We start from the raw sequence: 14,448 nt of genomic DNA on the forward strand, positions 1-14,448 counted from the left end.
GAAATCATTGCAATGTCCTGGAAGTAGCAGAAAATCCTAAAGGACACCTTTTAGGCTGTACATAGTACTGGAGGAACAGTTAAAGGAACAGCTGTTTGTGGGGTGTTGATTTTTTTTCTTTCCAGCATAATGTCTGTCTTAGCTGAGCTTCAGCCAGGTGACTTTGATTAAAGCCTCAGTCCTTATCACACACTAGGAAAACCAAAGCAAATAAATCATTCAGGTTTGATTAAACTGAGACGGAGAACTGAGTTTCATGAGCATACTGGTAGGACTACAATCAAGACAGACATTGAACAAAAGTGACAGAATAAAGCCCTGCAGTACTTCATGTGAATGTTCTTGGGGAAATTAATCAGCTGCCCAGTACTGTCCCCTACACCCTTTATAATACTTCTTTCTTCTTCAATCCATCTATCCTTGTTGGTACCCAGTCCATGTTCAGTAGTATTAAAAATGAAGGACACACCAAAAGCAATTTGAGAGGGAGGCTATGGGCAGGGGACACTGCAGCCACCCCAAAATTTGCCATAGCTCCCCCTCCTAGCGCTGCCACCTCCTGCCCCGAGTACAGCCCTTGCCCAACCTCTGCCCCCTCCCCTCCAGCACACACACATACCGGGAAGAGCCCAGCACTGCCCTGGCCCCAGCCCGCAGCTGCAGCCCACCCCACCCTGCTCTATGCAGATCTAGGGGCAACCCCCTCCCGTGTCCTCCAGGGGTGTGTGCAGCAGCAGGAACTGCCCCCCTGCACCCGTCAGATGAACCGCAGCCTTGTCCCCTGTCCCACCCCTGCTAGGCAGTGCCTGCCCCACTCCCTCCCTCACTGCAAGAGGCATTGATCTGCCCCCACCCCATGCCACTTCCCTCCCTGCCCCCCCTTCTACCACAACAGACTTACCAGCTGCACACAGCTCTCCATGCTGTGGGCTGTGCTTTTTGCTGCTTATGTGCTCCCCCCGCACCCTCTAGATGAGCTGCAGCTCCATCCCCTGCCCCGCTTAGCCCTGGGCTCCATCCTGCTCCCTGCCCTAGCCCCTGTCCCTGCCCCACTCCCTCCCTCACTGCGAGGGGTATTGATCTGCCCCCACCATGCCCCTCCCCTCCCCCTCCCCCTTCCACCACACCAGACTTACCAGCTGGATGCAGCTGTATCAGAAATTGGATCAGTATTGGCTGATGTGCCTCCTTAAAATTTGGCTATTAGTGTCGGCCCCCAAAATCTCTATTGGTGCACCCCTACTAATTAAAGTGCCCAGGGACCACCCAGCACTGGACTGCCTCAGGCTCAGGCAGCAGCTGCCCCCAGGCTAGGGTTGAAGGGCAGTGGCTACAGTTATCATGGGGTACTGTTACATTTGCTTTAGGAGAGGGGGGTTGGAGAGTCAGTGTGCCCAGTCTTCCTCAGTGCCAACTCTTTTTAAGGTCATGGTGGGCCATGACATGGCGCACAATTTGACTTCCTCTTCTCTCCCACAGGTGAGCTGTGCCTTTCTTTCCCATTTCCAATGATTCCTGTTTCTTCACCAGCCTTAAATGCCTGGCAGACATCCTCCAATGGGACCCCAAACAGTTCACCCAGAATCCCTCTGTGGGCCCCCTCTCAGCGTGTCACATATGATTTATAGTTTGTACTATATATAAGTAGGTGCCAAAGTGCTGCTTAAAAGTGTGTTTATAGAGTACCTATGCTAAAACTTGCAGCATATGATCTGCTGGCAGATTAAGGGAAGTAATTATTCCACTCTGTTCTGCACTAATGAGGCCATACCTGTGCCCAGTTTTGGGCTCTCCACTATAGAAAGGAGGATGAGGATAAGTTGGAAAGAGTCCAGCAGAGAGTATGCAAAATGGTTTTGGGTTTGGGGTATGTTACTTTTGCAGAGAGGCTGAGGGAACCGGATTTATTTAATCTGCAGAAGAAAAGGCTGAGGGGGGATTTGATAGCAGCCTTCAACTACCTAAATGGTGGTTCCAGAAAGGGTGGAGCTGGACTCTTCTCAGTAGTGACAGATTACAGAACAAGGAGCAATGGTCTCAAGTTGCAGGAAGGGAGGTTTAAGTTGGATATTAGGATAAACTTTCTGTCTAGGAGGGTGGTGAAGCGCTGGAACAGGTTACCCAGAGAGGTGGTGGAATCTGCATCCTTGGAGGTTTTTAAGGGCCTGCTTGACAAAGCCCTGGCTGGATTGATCTAGTGGGGGATGGCCCTGCTTTGAGCAGGGAGTTGGATGAAATGACCTCCTGAGGTCCCTTCCGGCCCTAATCTTTTTATGATTCTAAGATTCTGTGATTATTGTGGCCCTGCCCTTCATAAGATGAAGCCAGACCAGGTTGCCCTATGCCTCATCTGCATATAAATTTTTGGAGGATCACAGGATTTATGACCAGGTTGCAGGAATTGTGTTGCTAATTAGCACATGAATCCTTTTCAGGGGGAGGTATCTGGAGTACACACAAATACTGAGCAGTGTTGAGATGTGGAACCACCATGGCTTGAAATGCTGTTGACTCTGCTGGGGCCCAGCCCAGTAGGCTATATGGTAAATCATGAGCCTTTTGGTTTTGGATTAATATCATGCTTAATTTGTACTATATATAAGCAGGTGCCAAAGTGCACTTAAAAGTGTGCTTATAGAGTACCTGTGCTAAAACTTGTAGCAGTTTAGAAAAGGCAAATTGCACCAATTCTGCATGAACTAAATCTATGGGTGCTATATGTAGATTGATAGCTATGCTTATTTCAAGGTCATTGTTTTCAAATTTGCTCCTCACTTCCATATGCTCAGGGAGACCAGGGTCTGACGGTGAGGATGGTGGGGAAGGGGCTGCACGGTGATGAAGTTGGGGGATGGGGGGGCAGAGGGCCAGGGTCTACCTGTCCCTCTAGATTTATTTTCCCTGCTGTAGCAGTGACAAAGGGGACAAATTCAGGACAAACTTCTAATAGTTAGGCTTAAAACCTGGAAAATTATAACAAATTTATACATTTATCCTTATATAGAATCCAGCCATTGGGGTTTGTCTTGTATTCAGGGTCATCTTACGTTTGAGAATATATGATACAAAGGTTGGGTTCCACATACTTACATATTACTAGATTTAGTACATCATTCTGCTTCTTTCCAAATGCAGAACAGAACTTTATTGAACGGTTCTGATAAGCTCTCACAAGCACTGACAGTCTTAAAGTTGAGTAATTGTGTCTCACGTTAAGATTTGCTAGGTCTCCATTTCTTCATCAAATACTGCATATTAGTTGTCCAGCCTTAGGTCAGTGCTATTGCCTTTTTGGGGGGCAGGGAAAATGGGGAGGGGTAGAAAGTTCCTGATGTCTTCTTGCTTGGCGGGAAATAGAAGAGATATTGATATATAGTATATGCCTGGTTTTGAATATACATGTTTACAGCATGATCCCCTTTGGGGACACACTGTTGTAAAACTTACTGGCTTTGTGGACCATAATGCAAGGAAGAATGGGAAACTTGTGGTTTCCTGAAAATCTCCTTTTTTCTGAGTAATGCTTCCACAGTTCTCACGCATGATGGAAACAAATGGACCATCCAGAATAAAAAATGGAAATAGACATTCAAGCACTTGGGTTTACAAGGTGTAGTTTAACATCCTCTATAGTAGGATAATTTGTTTTTTCCCTTGGTGGTATTTTAACATAATCTGTAATTTAAGAAAGTAGTCTTGAATTATCCTGGCTTTAGAAGTTTTAGAAGTTTTCAGTTTGAAGGAACTTCAGGAGGTGGGACACTTTCCCCCTGCTGCTGGTGACTGATTGTATAATTAGGAGATAATAATTAAGGTGCAACATTTTTTTTTATCTGGTTTATAACTAGGGATCTACTGAAATGGCAATAGGCTAATTAAGCCATGGTTTTAGACCATGTGGCAATCTCCAAGGAGGGGTAAGATAGCTAGGGCCAAGCAGGGACATGGGGGGCCCACTGCACTCATCCCGTGAAAATGGCGGCCAGCCCCAGGATCAGCTCTCATACTCAGCTGGCCTTCTTGAATTCAGTAGACCTCTATTTATAATGGATAATCCATGCCCAGCAGATGGCTTTCTTTGGCACAGTTTAATCTATGCTACTTTCAAACATTGTAGAAATAATCCTAAACAGGTTATTCAGCTTTCATTTGCTTTATGTAGGCTGTGTTTGCCCATGCCGATTGATGTGGTATACACCTGGGTGAATGGCACAGATATCGAGCTGATCAAAGAATTGCAACAAGTTAGGGAACAGATGGAAGAAGAACAAAAAATAATGAGGTAAGAATCTTAAGTGGAAGCAGAATTCTTTTTTTTTCTTTAAGTTGCCTACAGTAACGATAACAGGATACTGTCCCTTTATTTCCCTTTTCCCCATGTTGTTCTGCATGAGTCGAACAGATTATTTGTTAGTTTCATTTCCTTGTTCCCATAAGTGTCCTTATTTTAAAATGAATTTCTCAATGCTACTTCCATTAATGAAGTATTGACTAATGCCAGTGAGTTTAGTTTGTTATTCCTACCTTATTTTAATATTTTATCCTGTGTTTGTCTTTTATTTCTAGTCCCCTGGGCCTTTTATGGGGAAGGGTGGCATACGAATCTAATAAATAAATTAACACATTTCTCTATTTAACCATGACTTGGTAAAATCTTTTATTAAAATCTGTGTTACTTCGAGTTTTCTCTTTAAGTTAAATTTTAATGATCAGAAAAGCTAAAACTGGGAGGAAAAAGAAACCACTCATTGAACTTGATCCTGAATTTAGATGAGTTTGCAAAATTCAGTTTGGTGTGTTTTGACTATTAACTTGTTCTGAATCCACCTGTTTTAGCTTTACTGTGCTGCAAAATTACCAAGCAGAGACTTAACTCTCTAGGTGACATGCTGTTTAACAAACCCATGCTGCCTCAAGTGACTTGGATGATGTTCTTGAACAATTGATTCAGTTCTTGATAAGTATCCCTCTTGGCTTGTCACATGTTCCACTTTTCAAACACAGAATAACCTTGTTTGCTTATTTAATGTCATGATAGATTTTTTTAAAAGTATGCAAAAGATGAGTTGATATTCTAACTTTAGAAGCAGCGAGATTGGTAGCTTTGAGTTGAACTGAAAAGGGAAATCAGGTTGGCATTTTCATTTTTATGTATTATTGATATTGTTGTTGCTGTTATTTGTGTGTGTGTTTTTGTTGGCTTCATTTCCTTGTTCCCGTACATGGCTCTCTTTTAAAATTCATTTCTCAATGCTACTTCAAGCAATTAAGTATTGACTAATGCTAATCAGTTTGTTTAGTTGTTCCACATACACCTGCACGTGTGTGCGTGTGCGTGCTCACACACACACACACACACACACACACACACACACACACACACACACTGCTTTCAATATATAGATACAATATCCGCTCTAACAAGTTATTTATTAATCTGTGCTTCTCAATAATTTGTTTTTACAAATGCTAATGAACATTAACATATTATGAAGGTAATTCTGTTATGTAAAGGTGTAACTATTTCCATTTTATAGGTGTAACTATTTCCACATATAAATTGAGTGCTTTATTGAAGCTAGTATAGGAAATGTGTAGCAAAGTTTGAGGTGAAGTCCTTTCACCATTGTCCTTTTCATGTCCTTATTTATAAAGATCTGAATAAGGAAATAACTTTTCTTTCACATCTGTTGGAATAATGACAGTGGTGTGTTTTATTATGGAAAACATTCCATAGCCAGAAATAGCTATATCAACATTCAACCCAAACTCTTTATTTCTGACTTAAGATAAATTTAAAGTTGTCACTTGATTTTTCTGCAGAGAAATCCTTGGAAAGAATGCAACGGAACCAACTAAAAAAAGGTAACCTTTTTTTTTTTTTGGCCCTGAATGTTTAAGTCAAAATAAGAGATGAGTTAGGTCTTTGGTGGGAATCAAATTTAGATGATGGGACCTACATTGGTCTGCTGTGACCTGTTCATATTTGACATTTGTATCTTTTCAAAAAAGTTAAAAAACAAGATCTTTATATTGAACAAAGATAATGGGAATCTCATGGAAAATGGGTTCACTTTAAAACTGTAAAAATTAATGAAGTTTAGAAGCTACTTGTCTATTGTCATGCACAAAATATTTCAGATTCTTTAAAATTATTGTTTACATGCCTGGTATCATGTAGATGTGGCAACTCAGTAGGCAACTATACATGCTATGCATTCGAAACATTGCAGTTTCTATGTCCCACTTGATTGTAAATCTCAGGACCCTTGAAAAGACTACCACAATAATTCCTTTCTGCAGCCAGACAAAAATCAGATTTAAGTGTAGCAGGGATGTGTGAGATTTTATTCTAACTGCTTTATAATATGCTTATGTGAAAATGTCAGTCCTGGCTTGAGCTGATGCTACTAAGAATGTCCTCTCTTAAAAAGGATGTTTCTCTTAAAAAGGAGCTCAAGCCCACAGCCTGCCCCTCATACAGATCTGGGGGCATGGGTCTCTTTTGCCCCCTTAGATTAAAAACACTGAGTGCCTCACTGGCTCCACATCTCTCCGCCCCTGGTTGATGCCTCCACGTGTGGCTTTCCTTAAGAGCTGCTAAAGCCACTTCAGTTTCACCTGTCCCCAGTCAGGCACTCTGGCCATGAGCAGGGAGATGTGGAGCTGGCTGGGCACTCCGTGTATTTCCCCAACACCTCCCTGCTCATGGCTGGAGTGCCTGGCCGGCTCCACATCTTGCCACTCATGGCTGGAGTGCCCAGCCAGGAGCATGTGAAACCTAAGCTGCTCTAGCAGCCCTTAAGGGAAGCCGCACATGGAGGCGCCGGCCAGGCACTCTGTGTATTTTCCCCAACACCTCCCTGCTTCCTCAGCCCCCTACCAGCTTCCACCCCAGCCCTGCCCCACAACCCCTCAGCCCCCTGAAAGCCCTACTTACCAGTTCACAGGCTCTGGGAAGAAAGCGAGCCTGACCTAGGCCTTGCAACTGACTAATAGCTGCAGGTTCTGCCCTTCTCCCTCCGCCTCTCCCTCCCCCTGCCCCTCCGGGCAGGGCTGGGGTTTTCCTGCTCTTTTTACACACAGCTCTTGCAGGCTGGAACTCAGCCAGCCTTCAGATCTCTTTGCAAAAGGGGGAAATGCATGGGGTTCTCTGCTAAATGAGAAAATCCGCATTTTCTCTGATAAACCCAGGAAATCTGTAGTTTTCTCCGTTTTTCTGTGGGAAATGGAAAACCTGGATCCCTGTTGAAGAGTTGATGGCCATGTCATAGCAGCATTTTCCTGTTCGGCAGTTGGGCATCTACCCTGGAGTGTTGTGTTAAGAATATTGGAAAGAAAATGAGGTGGAATAAGTGGTTGATCCGTCTGCTTCTTTACTGCTTAGTATTTTACTGCTTTAATGGTTCTTGAAGTTCTTTCCAAATTTCAACAGGAGCCGCAATACAGCTGCAATCTTTCTGTAGTTTGTCCAAGGCTATGGAAATATGTTTTAAATTTTAGTGTATTCAGCATATCTTTTACATTTCTCTGCAGTCCAAGGTTGACTGTTTAGCTGTGATACTTCCATCAATTTTGTCACAATTTTCTTCACAGATTGGCATCAGAATAGGCCAGTTCTTAATAAATTGTTCAAAGCACTCAACCACTGAATTGCATTGTATATTTTGGGGGAGAACTAGCTTGGATCCCCCAGCTCTCTGCAGTGAACCTGAAGCAAACTAGTTGTTCTGAAAGTATTTTGCAAGTTCAACAACATTTTCCTTTATTCCTGGAGTACTTGAATATTTCCCTGAAAGGATGCATCAAAAGGGCAGTGCATCCCTATGTTGTAAGCTTCAGGTTTGCTTCGTTATCTTCTCAGTTTCTTCTCATCTTTGGTACCTTTGAAGGATTATCTCACAGTTTGTTATAACTTTTACTGCTACTTTTATAAAATATTCTGCAGTATGGGCATTTCTGAGAGACAATCCCGTCTCTTCTGTTTTCACACTATCCCATTACTGGATCCTTGTGTACGCTGCACCATCCATCAAGACTCAGATTAACACTTTTATTTTCAATATTTTTTGCACACTGTTCAATTTTCTTCTCATACCCTGTATTCAGAAGCCTTCTGGTAATATCTGTTTTGCTTGGTGAAGTGTAACCTGGTCGTAATGATTGAACCATGCCAGTGAAATGTTTGTTCTGAACAAGACAAAAGAGAGATTTTATTGTGTAAATGAACAGAGCAATCTTTACATCTATGGTATTTTGCTGGACTTTGCTGGTCCTGATTATGAACTCATCCATAGTTTTACTTGATAATGAAGAAAGTCTCTTCTTGAATACAGGTAAACCACTGTCTGAGGGATATGTAGTGAAGTACTGTTGGTGATACCAGTAGATGATTCTGAAATTGCAGATGTTCCAGATGATGGACATTTATAATTTTTTAAGCCTAAATGAACCCTGAAACAAAATAGTTAAGAAGTCACTCACTCTGAGTATTAGTTAATGCATTACTTAAAAAAGAAAATGAGATTGTAAAACAGAAGAGCCCTCCTACAGCAGATTATTTTTAACCAGTGTTTGAATGATAGTTTTTCCAAACCTGGTTCTATAGGGAAAATATTCAATATATTATAAAGGTCCCTTCTTCTATTTAAACCCTTTTATTTATCAATATAAAATAACTTACGAAATGTTTAAATTTTAATTTTTAAGTTAATAAATTCCTTTAAAAATTTAATTCTGCACAGATTATCTTTACCTACGGCTTGTATATTTGCTTACACAGAGCAAACTCATTTCAGAAATGCGGGGATAATATTTAAAATGTGTAACTGACAAATACTCCCACAAACTAGTACATACATTAGATTTTAACACAAACGTTTTGAAATTCATTAGTAATCCACCCAACATTATTGTCATAAATTGATCTTTTATTAGCGTTGCAGTGTATGGTAGGCAATCTTATAAAAATGGTTCAAAAATAGTAAGTTTCCTGACCAATTGATCCAGATGGCCCAGACATGTTCACATCGGCATCTTCAAGTTTTTTGCCTTCTGAGATTCTGGTTGTTGCCGTGTTGGTCTAAGGACGTAAGCAGACAAGGTCCTTTGGGTAGATGTGGTATCTTTTATTAGACCAACTGAGTAGGTGGAAAAAAGTTCTTTGCGAGGTTTTGGGTGCAATCACCTTTCTTCAAGCATAGGAGGTCTCTGCTGTTCTGAGACTCCAAGGAATGAACGAAGCTGAAAGTCAGTGAGAATGTAAATACGTGGACATTAGGAAAACAAAAGGTGGAGCAGGGAAGAGAAGGGGGAAAAAAGCAGGGGGGGGAAACCACAGGTAAGTAAGGCAGACTCTACAGTAGTATGTTGCTTTATTTGGGCTACCAGACCTTGCCTCTCTTTGTTGCCCTGTTTACATTTGGCATGTGTTTCTCTTTTTCCCAGTAGCACAATAATTTTTTAAAAAATATTCCCAAGTAGGGCCTTTTTTGCCAGCTACAGCCATGGCTGTTTTTCCCTCCAGTTTCCAGGTGATGAAATCAAGACTAGTGTGTACTCCACACAATGTTCTTCTTTCCTATGCTGTCCTGAGCTCAGTGTTGTTCCTTTCTGTCATACACACTGCTCCTTACTCAGCTTCTCTTCCTCTTCCACACAGCAAATTAACCACAAAACAAGATCTTTCTCACCCCTCACCCATTGCACCTTCTTCCTTGCAAAATAAAACAAAATAAAACCATCCCCTTAACAATCCATCATTTCTGCAGTTGTAACCCCTTGGCCTCCTGTTAGAGACATGGATAGAGTACTTGAGAGGCTAATTTTTACATATCTTTGTGTACTATGCAAAAGGACCAAGAAAGGCCATTTAACCAAAATACCCAGAATCATTCAGAAGCAAGGGTTGGTAGTTATTGAGTGGATGGTTGTTTTTCTATGACCTGGAGAATAAGCCTTCATTATGGGTGCAGAATCATAAATATTCAGAATTTGATAGCTGAGGTAATCAGAGCTTAGGTAAAGATAATAAAACAGGAGTTAGATACCATCCAATTGGACTCCGTGGATAACCCTGATCAAGGAGTACACCTAATGGTATCTGCTGGAGTCAGGTCACTGAGGTCATATGGGATGACTTTGCAGCTCCTTTGTATCCAGTAGTGTAAACCCTGCATCTCTTGTGTGGCCAGGTCCCTAATATGTGAAATATTGTGTCACCTCAAAAGTTAGATCTCTTTCCCCTCATTTTTATACAGAAGAAAATTAGCCTTTAACTCCAGAGTTTTTAGTAGAGGCTCATTGACTCAACATGTTTTATTTAAATTATTTTAATAGATTATATTAATTGTGTGCCATAGCTTATGCTGTATTAAATTCAAATTTCATTTTAAACTGGTGTATTTTTAGGAAAAGCTTTAATTATAATTTAAATAAAAACATCAAAAACATTAAATTTTAAATAAAATAAATCTGATTTTAAATTAACCTGATTAAAAAAAAAGAACTATTATTTTTTTTAATCTACCCTGTCCCTAAGCATTCAGCTGAGCCAAAACAGTGTCCCTTCAAGTCCTTCAGTAAATATGGAATATTTTGCAAGGAGAAAGAAGCAGGGAAGAGTTGGGGCCAAGGGGTAAAGAGATGAAATTATCAATGATGTGAATGATTTAAGTGGTAGCAGCAGGTTTTTTTCTTTGTAGCAAAACACCTCCTGCATACATAGAAATAGTAAACTGTTTGCAGTTGCAACATCAATTAGATTTTTCAAAAGTATGGTCAGCATTCAGCAAAATCCCGCTAACACAGAGTTTGTCAAATGTTAATTTTCACTGGCATTAAATTTACACTTGATTTTTTATTCCAGTGAGAAGCACCTGGAGTGTTTGCTGACGCGCTGCATTAAAGTGCCGATGCTTGTGCTGGACCCTGCTCTGTCTGCCAACATCACTCTAAAAGACCTTGCATCTGTCCATCCTAATTTACAAGCTGCTAACTCTCTCTTCTTTGTAGCAAAACCAAAAAATCCTTCTACCAATGTGACAGTAATTGTTTTTGACACTCCTAAGGAAGGTAAGAACCTATGTGTTTTTTCAACCTTCAAGAATGAAAAGCAGTCTTTCCATGGAGTTAGGGTCACAGGGTGACCTTGTGCCTTAATCCATACAGTGTCTTGTCCCTTACGTCTTTAGGCCTGTGCACAGAGCTGTGCCTACACAGTCATGCGTGAGTGACCTCTGTTTCCTTTGCTGATCAGACTCACACTGGTTCAGTTTGTCCCTAGCTGACCATATGTATTGATTCCTTGCTCTTCCAACCTCCATTCCTGACTGAAATTAGAAACAGCCTATGTTGAGCCTGTAGATCCCTTAAAGGATTAGTTCTTTGTTATAGCATTATTTCCATCCTGAAAGCTGGACTGTTTCTCCTTGACTGTCTGGAGAATACATATATCACAGTTAGTGATGCAGTAAACAAATGGTACTTTATGCTGTTTAAGGTCTTAACCCTATTCTGCCTCAAAGAATGTCTTTGCCTTATCTAACCCCAAAAGTAAACTTCTTGTTTTAGGAGTCCACCTGAACTGCACCAGGGACTTGAAAATGTATAACTCTCTCATTCAGGCACTAGGCAGTGGGCAGCTTCCAAGAAGGCTTCCCTGTTCCACCCATAGCATTCCCATTCTCTCAGTGGGCAACCTTATGTGCCTCCATTATGCTGGGATCTAGCTCACTCAGGAGATAGCTACTTAAGGAAAAACACTGAATTCAGTGTGTAAAGCAAGGGTCAGGGTGACAGTGAAGGTCATGCTGCCCACCTTCCGTCTGGTAACTTATGGGTTAGGGCACTCACCCAGGAAGTAAGACATCTGAGTTCCAGGCCCCACATAGCTTGAGGAGGTTTGAACCACATCTCCCTCTTCCAATAACTAATAGGCTTTGGGATAGGGAAGGTTGATGGTATTAGCCTATATCCCTTCTTTTGAAGCTGGGCCACCAAATGGACAGGAATGCAAGAGGGAGTCTAGTTCTATAGCCCAGTGAGGGGGTGTTCCCCTGTGATCATGAGGAAGGAAGTCCTGGGTTCTGGCTCCTACCCCTAATGCTGTTTATGCATGCCAAAATCCATGTTTTCCCATGATTAAAATCACACACACACACACACACACCCCTCCCCCCCCCGTGCCCTCCTGTGGGCACACAAATCTTGGGGGGGCATGTGCTCCCCTGGTATATTGTCTGTGGTCCCCTGCCCCCCATTGTGTCACCTGTGGCCCCACTCCCCACCCCCGTAGACTTATCTGGGGGCACAAACTTTCCTGGAGGGAGCTGTTCTCCATCCCCCTGCCTGGCTGCTATGTGCATGTATGCGTGCGCACATGCATGTCGTGTCTCCTACTCCCTGTGTCTTGCTCTCCCCAGCCCCAAACAACCCCTTGTAAGCTGGAACTCTGCCAGCCTGCAAGGAGAAACCTGAGGTTTCCCCTTTAAAGGGGAAAATTCTTTTTCTCTGCTAAAGCATAAAATCCACATTTTTTCTTGTCTAACAGAAAATCTGGATCCCTGATTATTACATGCCTTAAAACAAACAAGGCCTGTGTATTCATTATTTATGTAACAGATTTGTAGAGTAGACACTTCACCTTTGTTTATTTTTATATGTAGTGCCAAACCACTGTCATCACCTAGTAAATACTGTAGTAATACAGACAATACTTGGCTTAGTGACCATTCTTTTTCTTTTTTAATGTCTTGAGCTTAAGTTTGCAAAAACTGAATTAAAAGATTGTTCCAGAAGGTGCCCACTGATTTTTAATTTGGATATATTTATTTATTCCAGCTGAAGATGCTCATTCAGGAATGTTAAAAGAAAGCAGTAAACAGACAGTATGGAGGGGTTATTTGGTATGTTAATTTAACACTTAAATTAGCTATATAAATCTGTTCATTGGGCTGTTTAGATATAATAATACATTTAACTACTGTATTTTTACTTTTTTTTTTTTTAGTATTTGTTTGCACCATTTTCTTAATTTGTGTAATAACGAGTACAAGATTTTTCAAAATAAACCCATATTCTAGCTTTGAGGTTTTGGGTTATGTGACAAAATACATCATTAACTCACAAATCTGCAGAAAGCTTAAGATAGGGTGCTATGAAATTCTTTTAAGTGTGTTGTGGCGTGCCATCCAGTATTTAGCACTATTAGGTATACAGACACCTACACATGATTCACAAGATAAATCCAGAGATTTCAAACAGTAATCTCTAGTGTCAGAAACATTCTGACCTGTTGTGGTCTTTCTGAGTTCTTTGCAACAGAAGGAACTGCTCTATAATTTTTCCATAGTTAAAACTACTAGGAGTGCTTTGAGTTTAAAAAGGTTGCGAACCACTGCATTAAGAATTATTAGTTACTGCTGATTTTTTTTTAAAGCCCAATTTGAACTTGCATTTTTCTTGTTATAGACTACAGACAAAGAAGTTCCTGGGTTAGTGTTGATGCAAGACTTGGCCTTTGTTAGTGGATTTCCAGCAACATTCAAAGAGACAAGTCAGCTAAGGACAAAACTGCCAGAGAACCTTGCCTCTAAAGTAAAGCTGGTGAGAGTCTGAAAGGGTGTACTTTAATTGTACTTTTTTAGAATTCCCTTTTTTTTCTTTTTTTTTCTTCTTTTCTTTGCACAGAGATGTCCTGGCCAGCCTACTGGCAAAACTTTTCATGTATGATCCTTCAGTTTAGATTACAGCGTTGCTGATAATTGTCATTTTTCTCTCTCCAGGTTTGAGTTCTGTTTTCCTGTATGAAATATGTCTACTAATGCCTCAAGTAGTTGCTTTCAAAAGACAAATCTTCTGTAACTGTGTCTCTGGTAGCTTTCTGAGCAGGGTTAGGTTTGCTACTGTTCAGCTGGTCAAGAACCGAAGTCCTAGCCCAGGGGTTTTCAACTTTTTCGGATCAGCATAGCCCTGGTGGCCAGGCACAGAGCAGTGTATCCCCAGTGGCCAGATGCAGATTTGGGGTAAGGGGGAGGTGGCATGAAACCTTCCCCCACGCCCAGCCGGGTGGGTGGCGCCTGCGTGGCAGCACAGGTTGGTGCGTGGTGGCACTCCGTCCCTGCCTGCCTGCACATGTCCCATAGGGCCTTCTCAAGTGCCCTCAGGGTATGCGTGCCCCCAGTTGACAACCCCTGTCCTAGCCATTTGTATTCTCTAAGACAGTGGTTCTCAAGCTTTTTTTTGTACCGGAATAGTTTTTTGTGTGCACACCCCTGGGGGAGGAATAGCGGACATGTGTCCCCCCAGATTTGTGCTTGGGGTAAGGGCAAATGTGGACTGCCTGCTGCGGGCTTGGGGCTCTCCGCCCTGCTGCCTTTGCCCCAGGAGCCACGCAGTGGCTGCACGTTTGCTGTCTGTCTGGCCGCGGTGGAAGTGGCAAGTTGTGCC

At 41.9% G+C, this 14,448-nt stretch overlaps 1 protein-coding gene across 1 annotated transcript in view; it reads left to right on the top strand.

Annotated features, from left to right (window-relative positions):
- Positions 1–14,448, top strand: part of GNPTAB (N-acetylglucosamine-1-phosphate transferase subunits alpha and beta) — a 77,119-nt gene that overhangs the window by 17,144 nt on the left and 45,527 nt on the right. Inside the window, exons 3-7 of the mRNA XM_006259614.4 lie at positions 4,163–4,282; positions 5,824–5,865; positions 10,868–11,073; positions 12,841–12,905; positions 13,471–13,605. Of these exons, the coding sequence (XP_006259676.2) occupies positions 4,163–4,282; positions 5,824–5,865; positions 10,868–11,073; positions 12,841–12,905; positions 13,471–13,605 (568 nt within the window). The remainder of the gene's footprint in view (positions 1–4,162; positions 4,283–5,823; positions 5,866–10,867; positions 11,074–12,840; positions 12,906–13,470; positions 13,606–14,448) is intronic.

This window comes from Alligator mississippiensis, chromosome 4, assembly GCF_030867095.1.
Source record: "Alligator mississippiensis isolate rAllMis1 chromosome 4, rAllMis1, whole genome shotgun sequence".
Lineage (NCBI taxonomy): Eukaryota > Metazoa > Chordata > Crocodylia > Alligatoridae > Alligator > Alligator mississippiensis.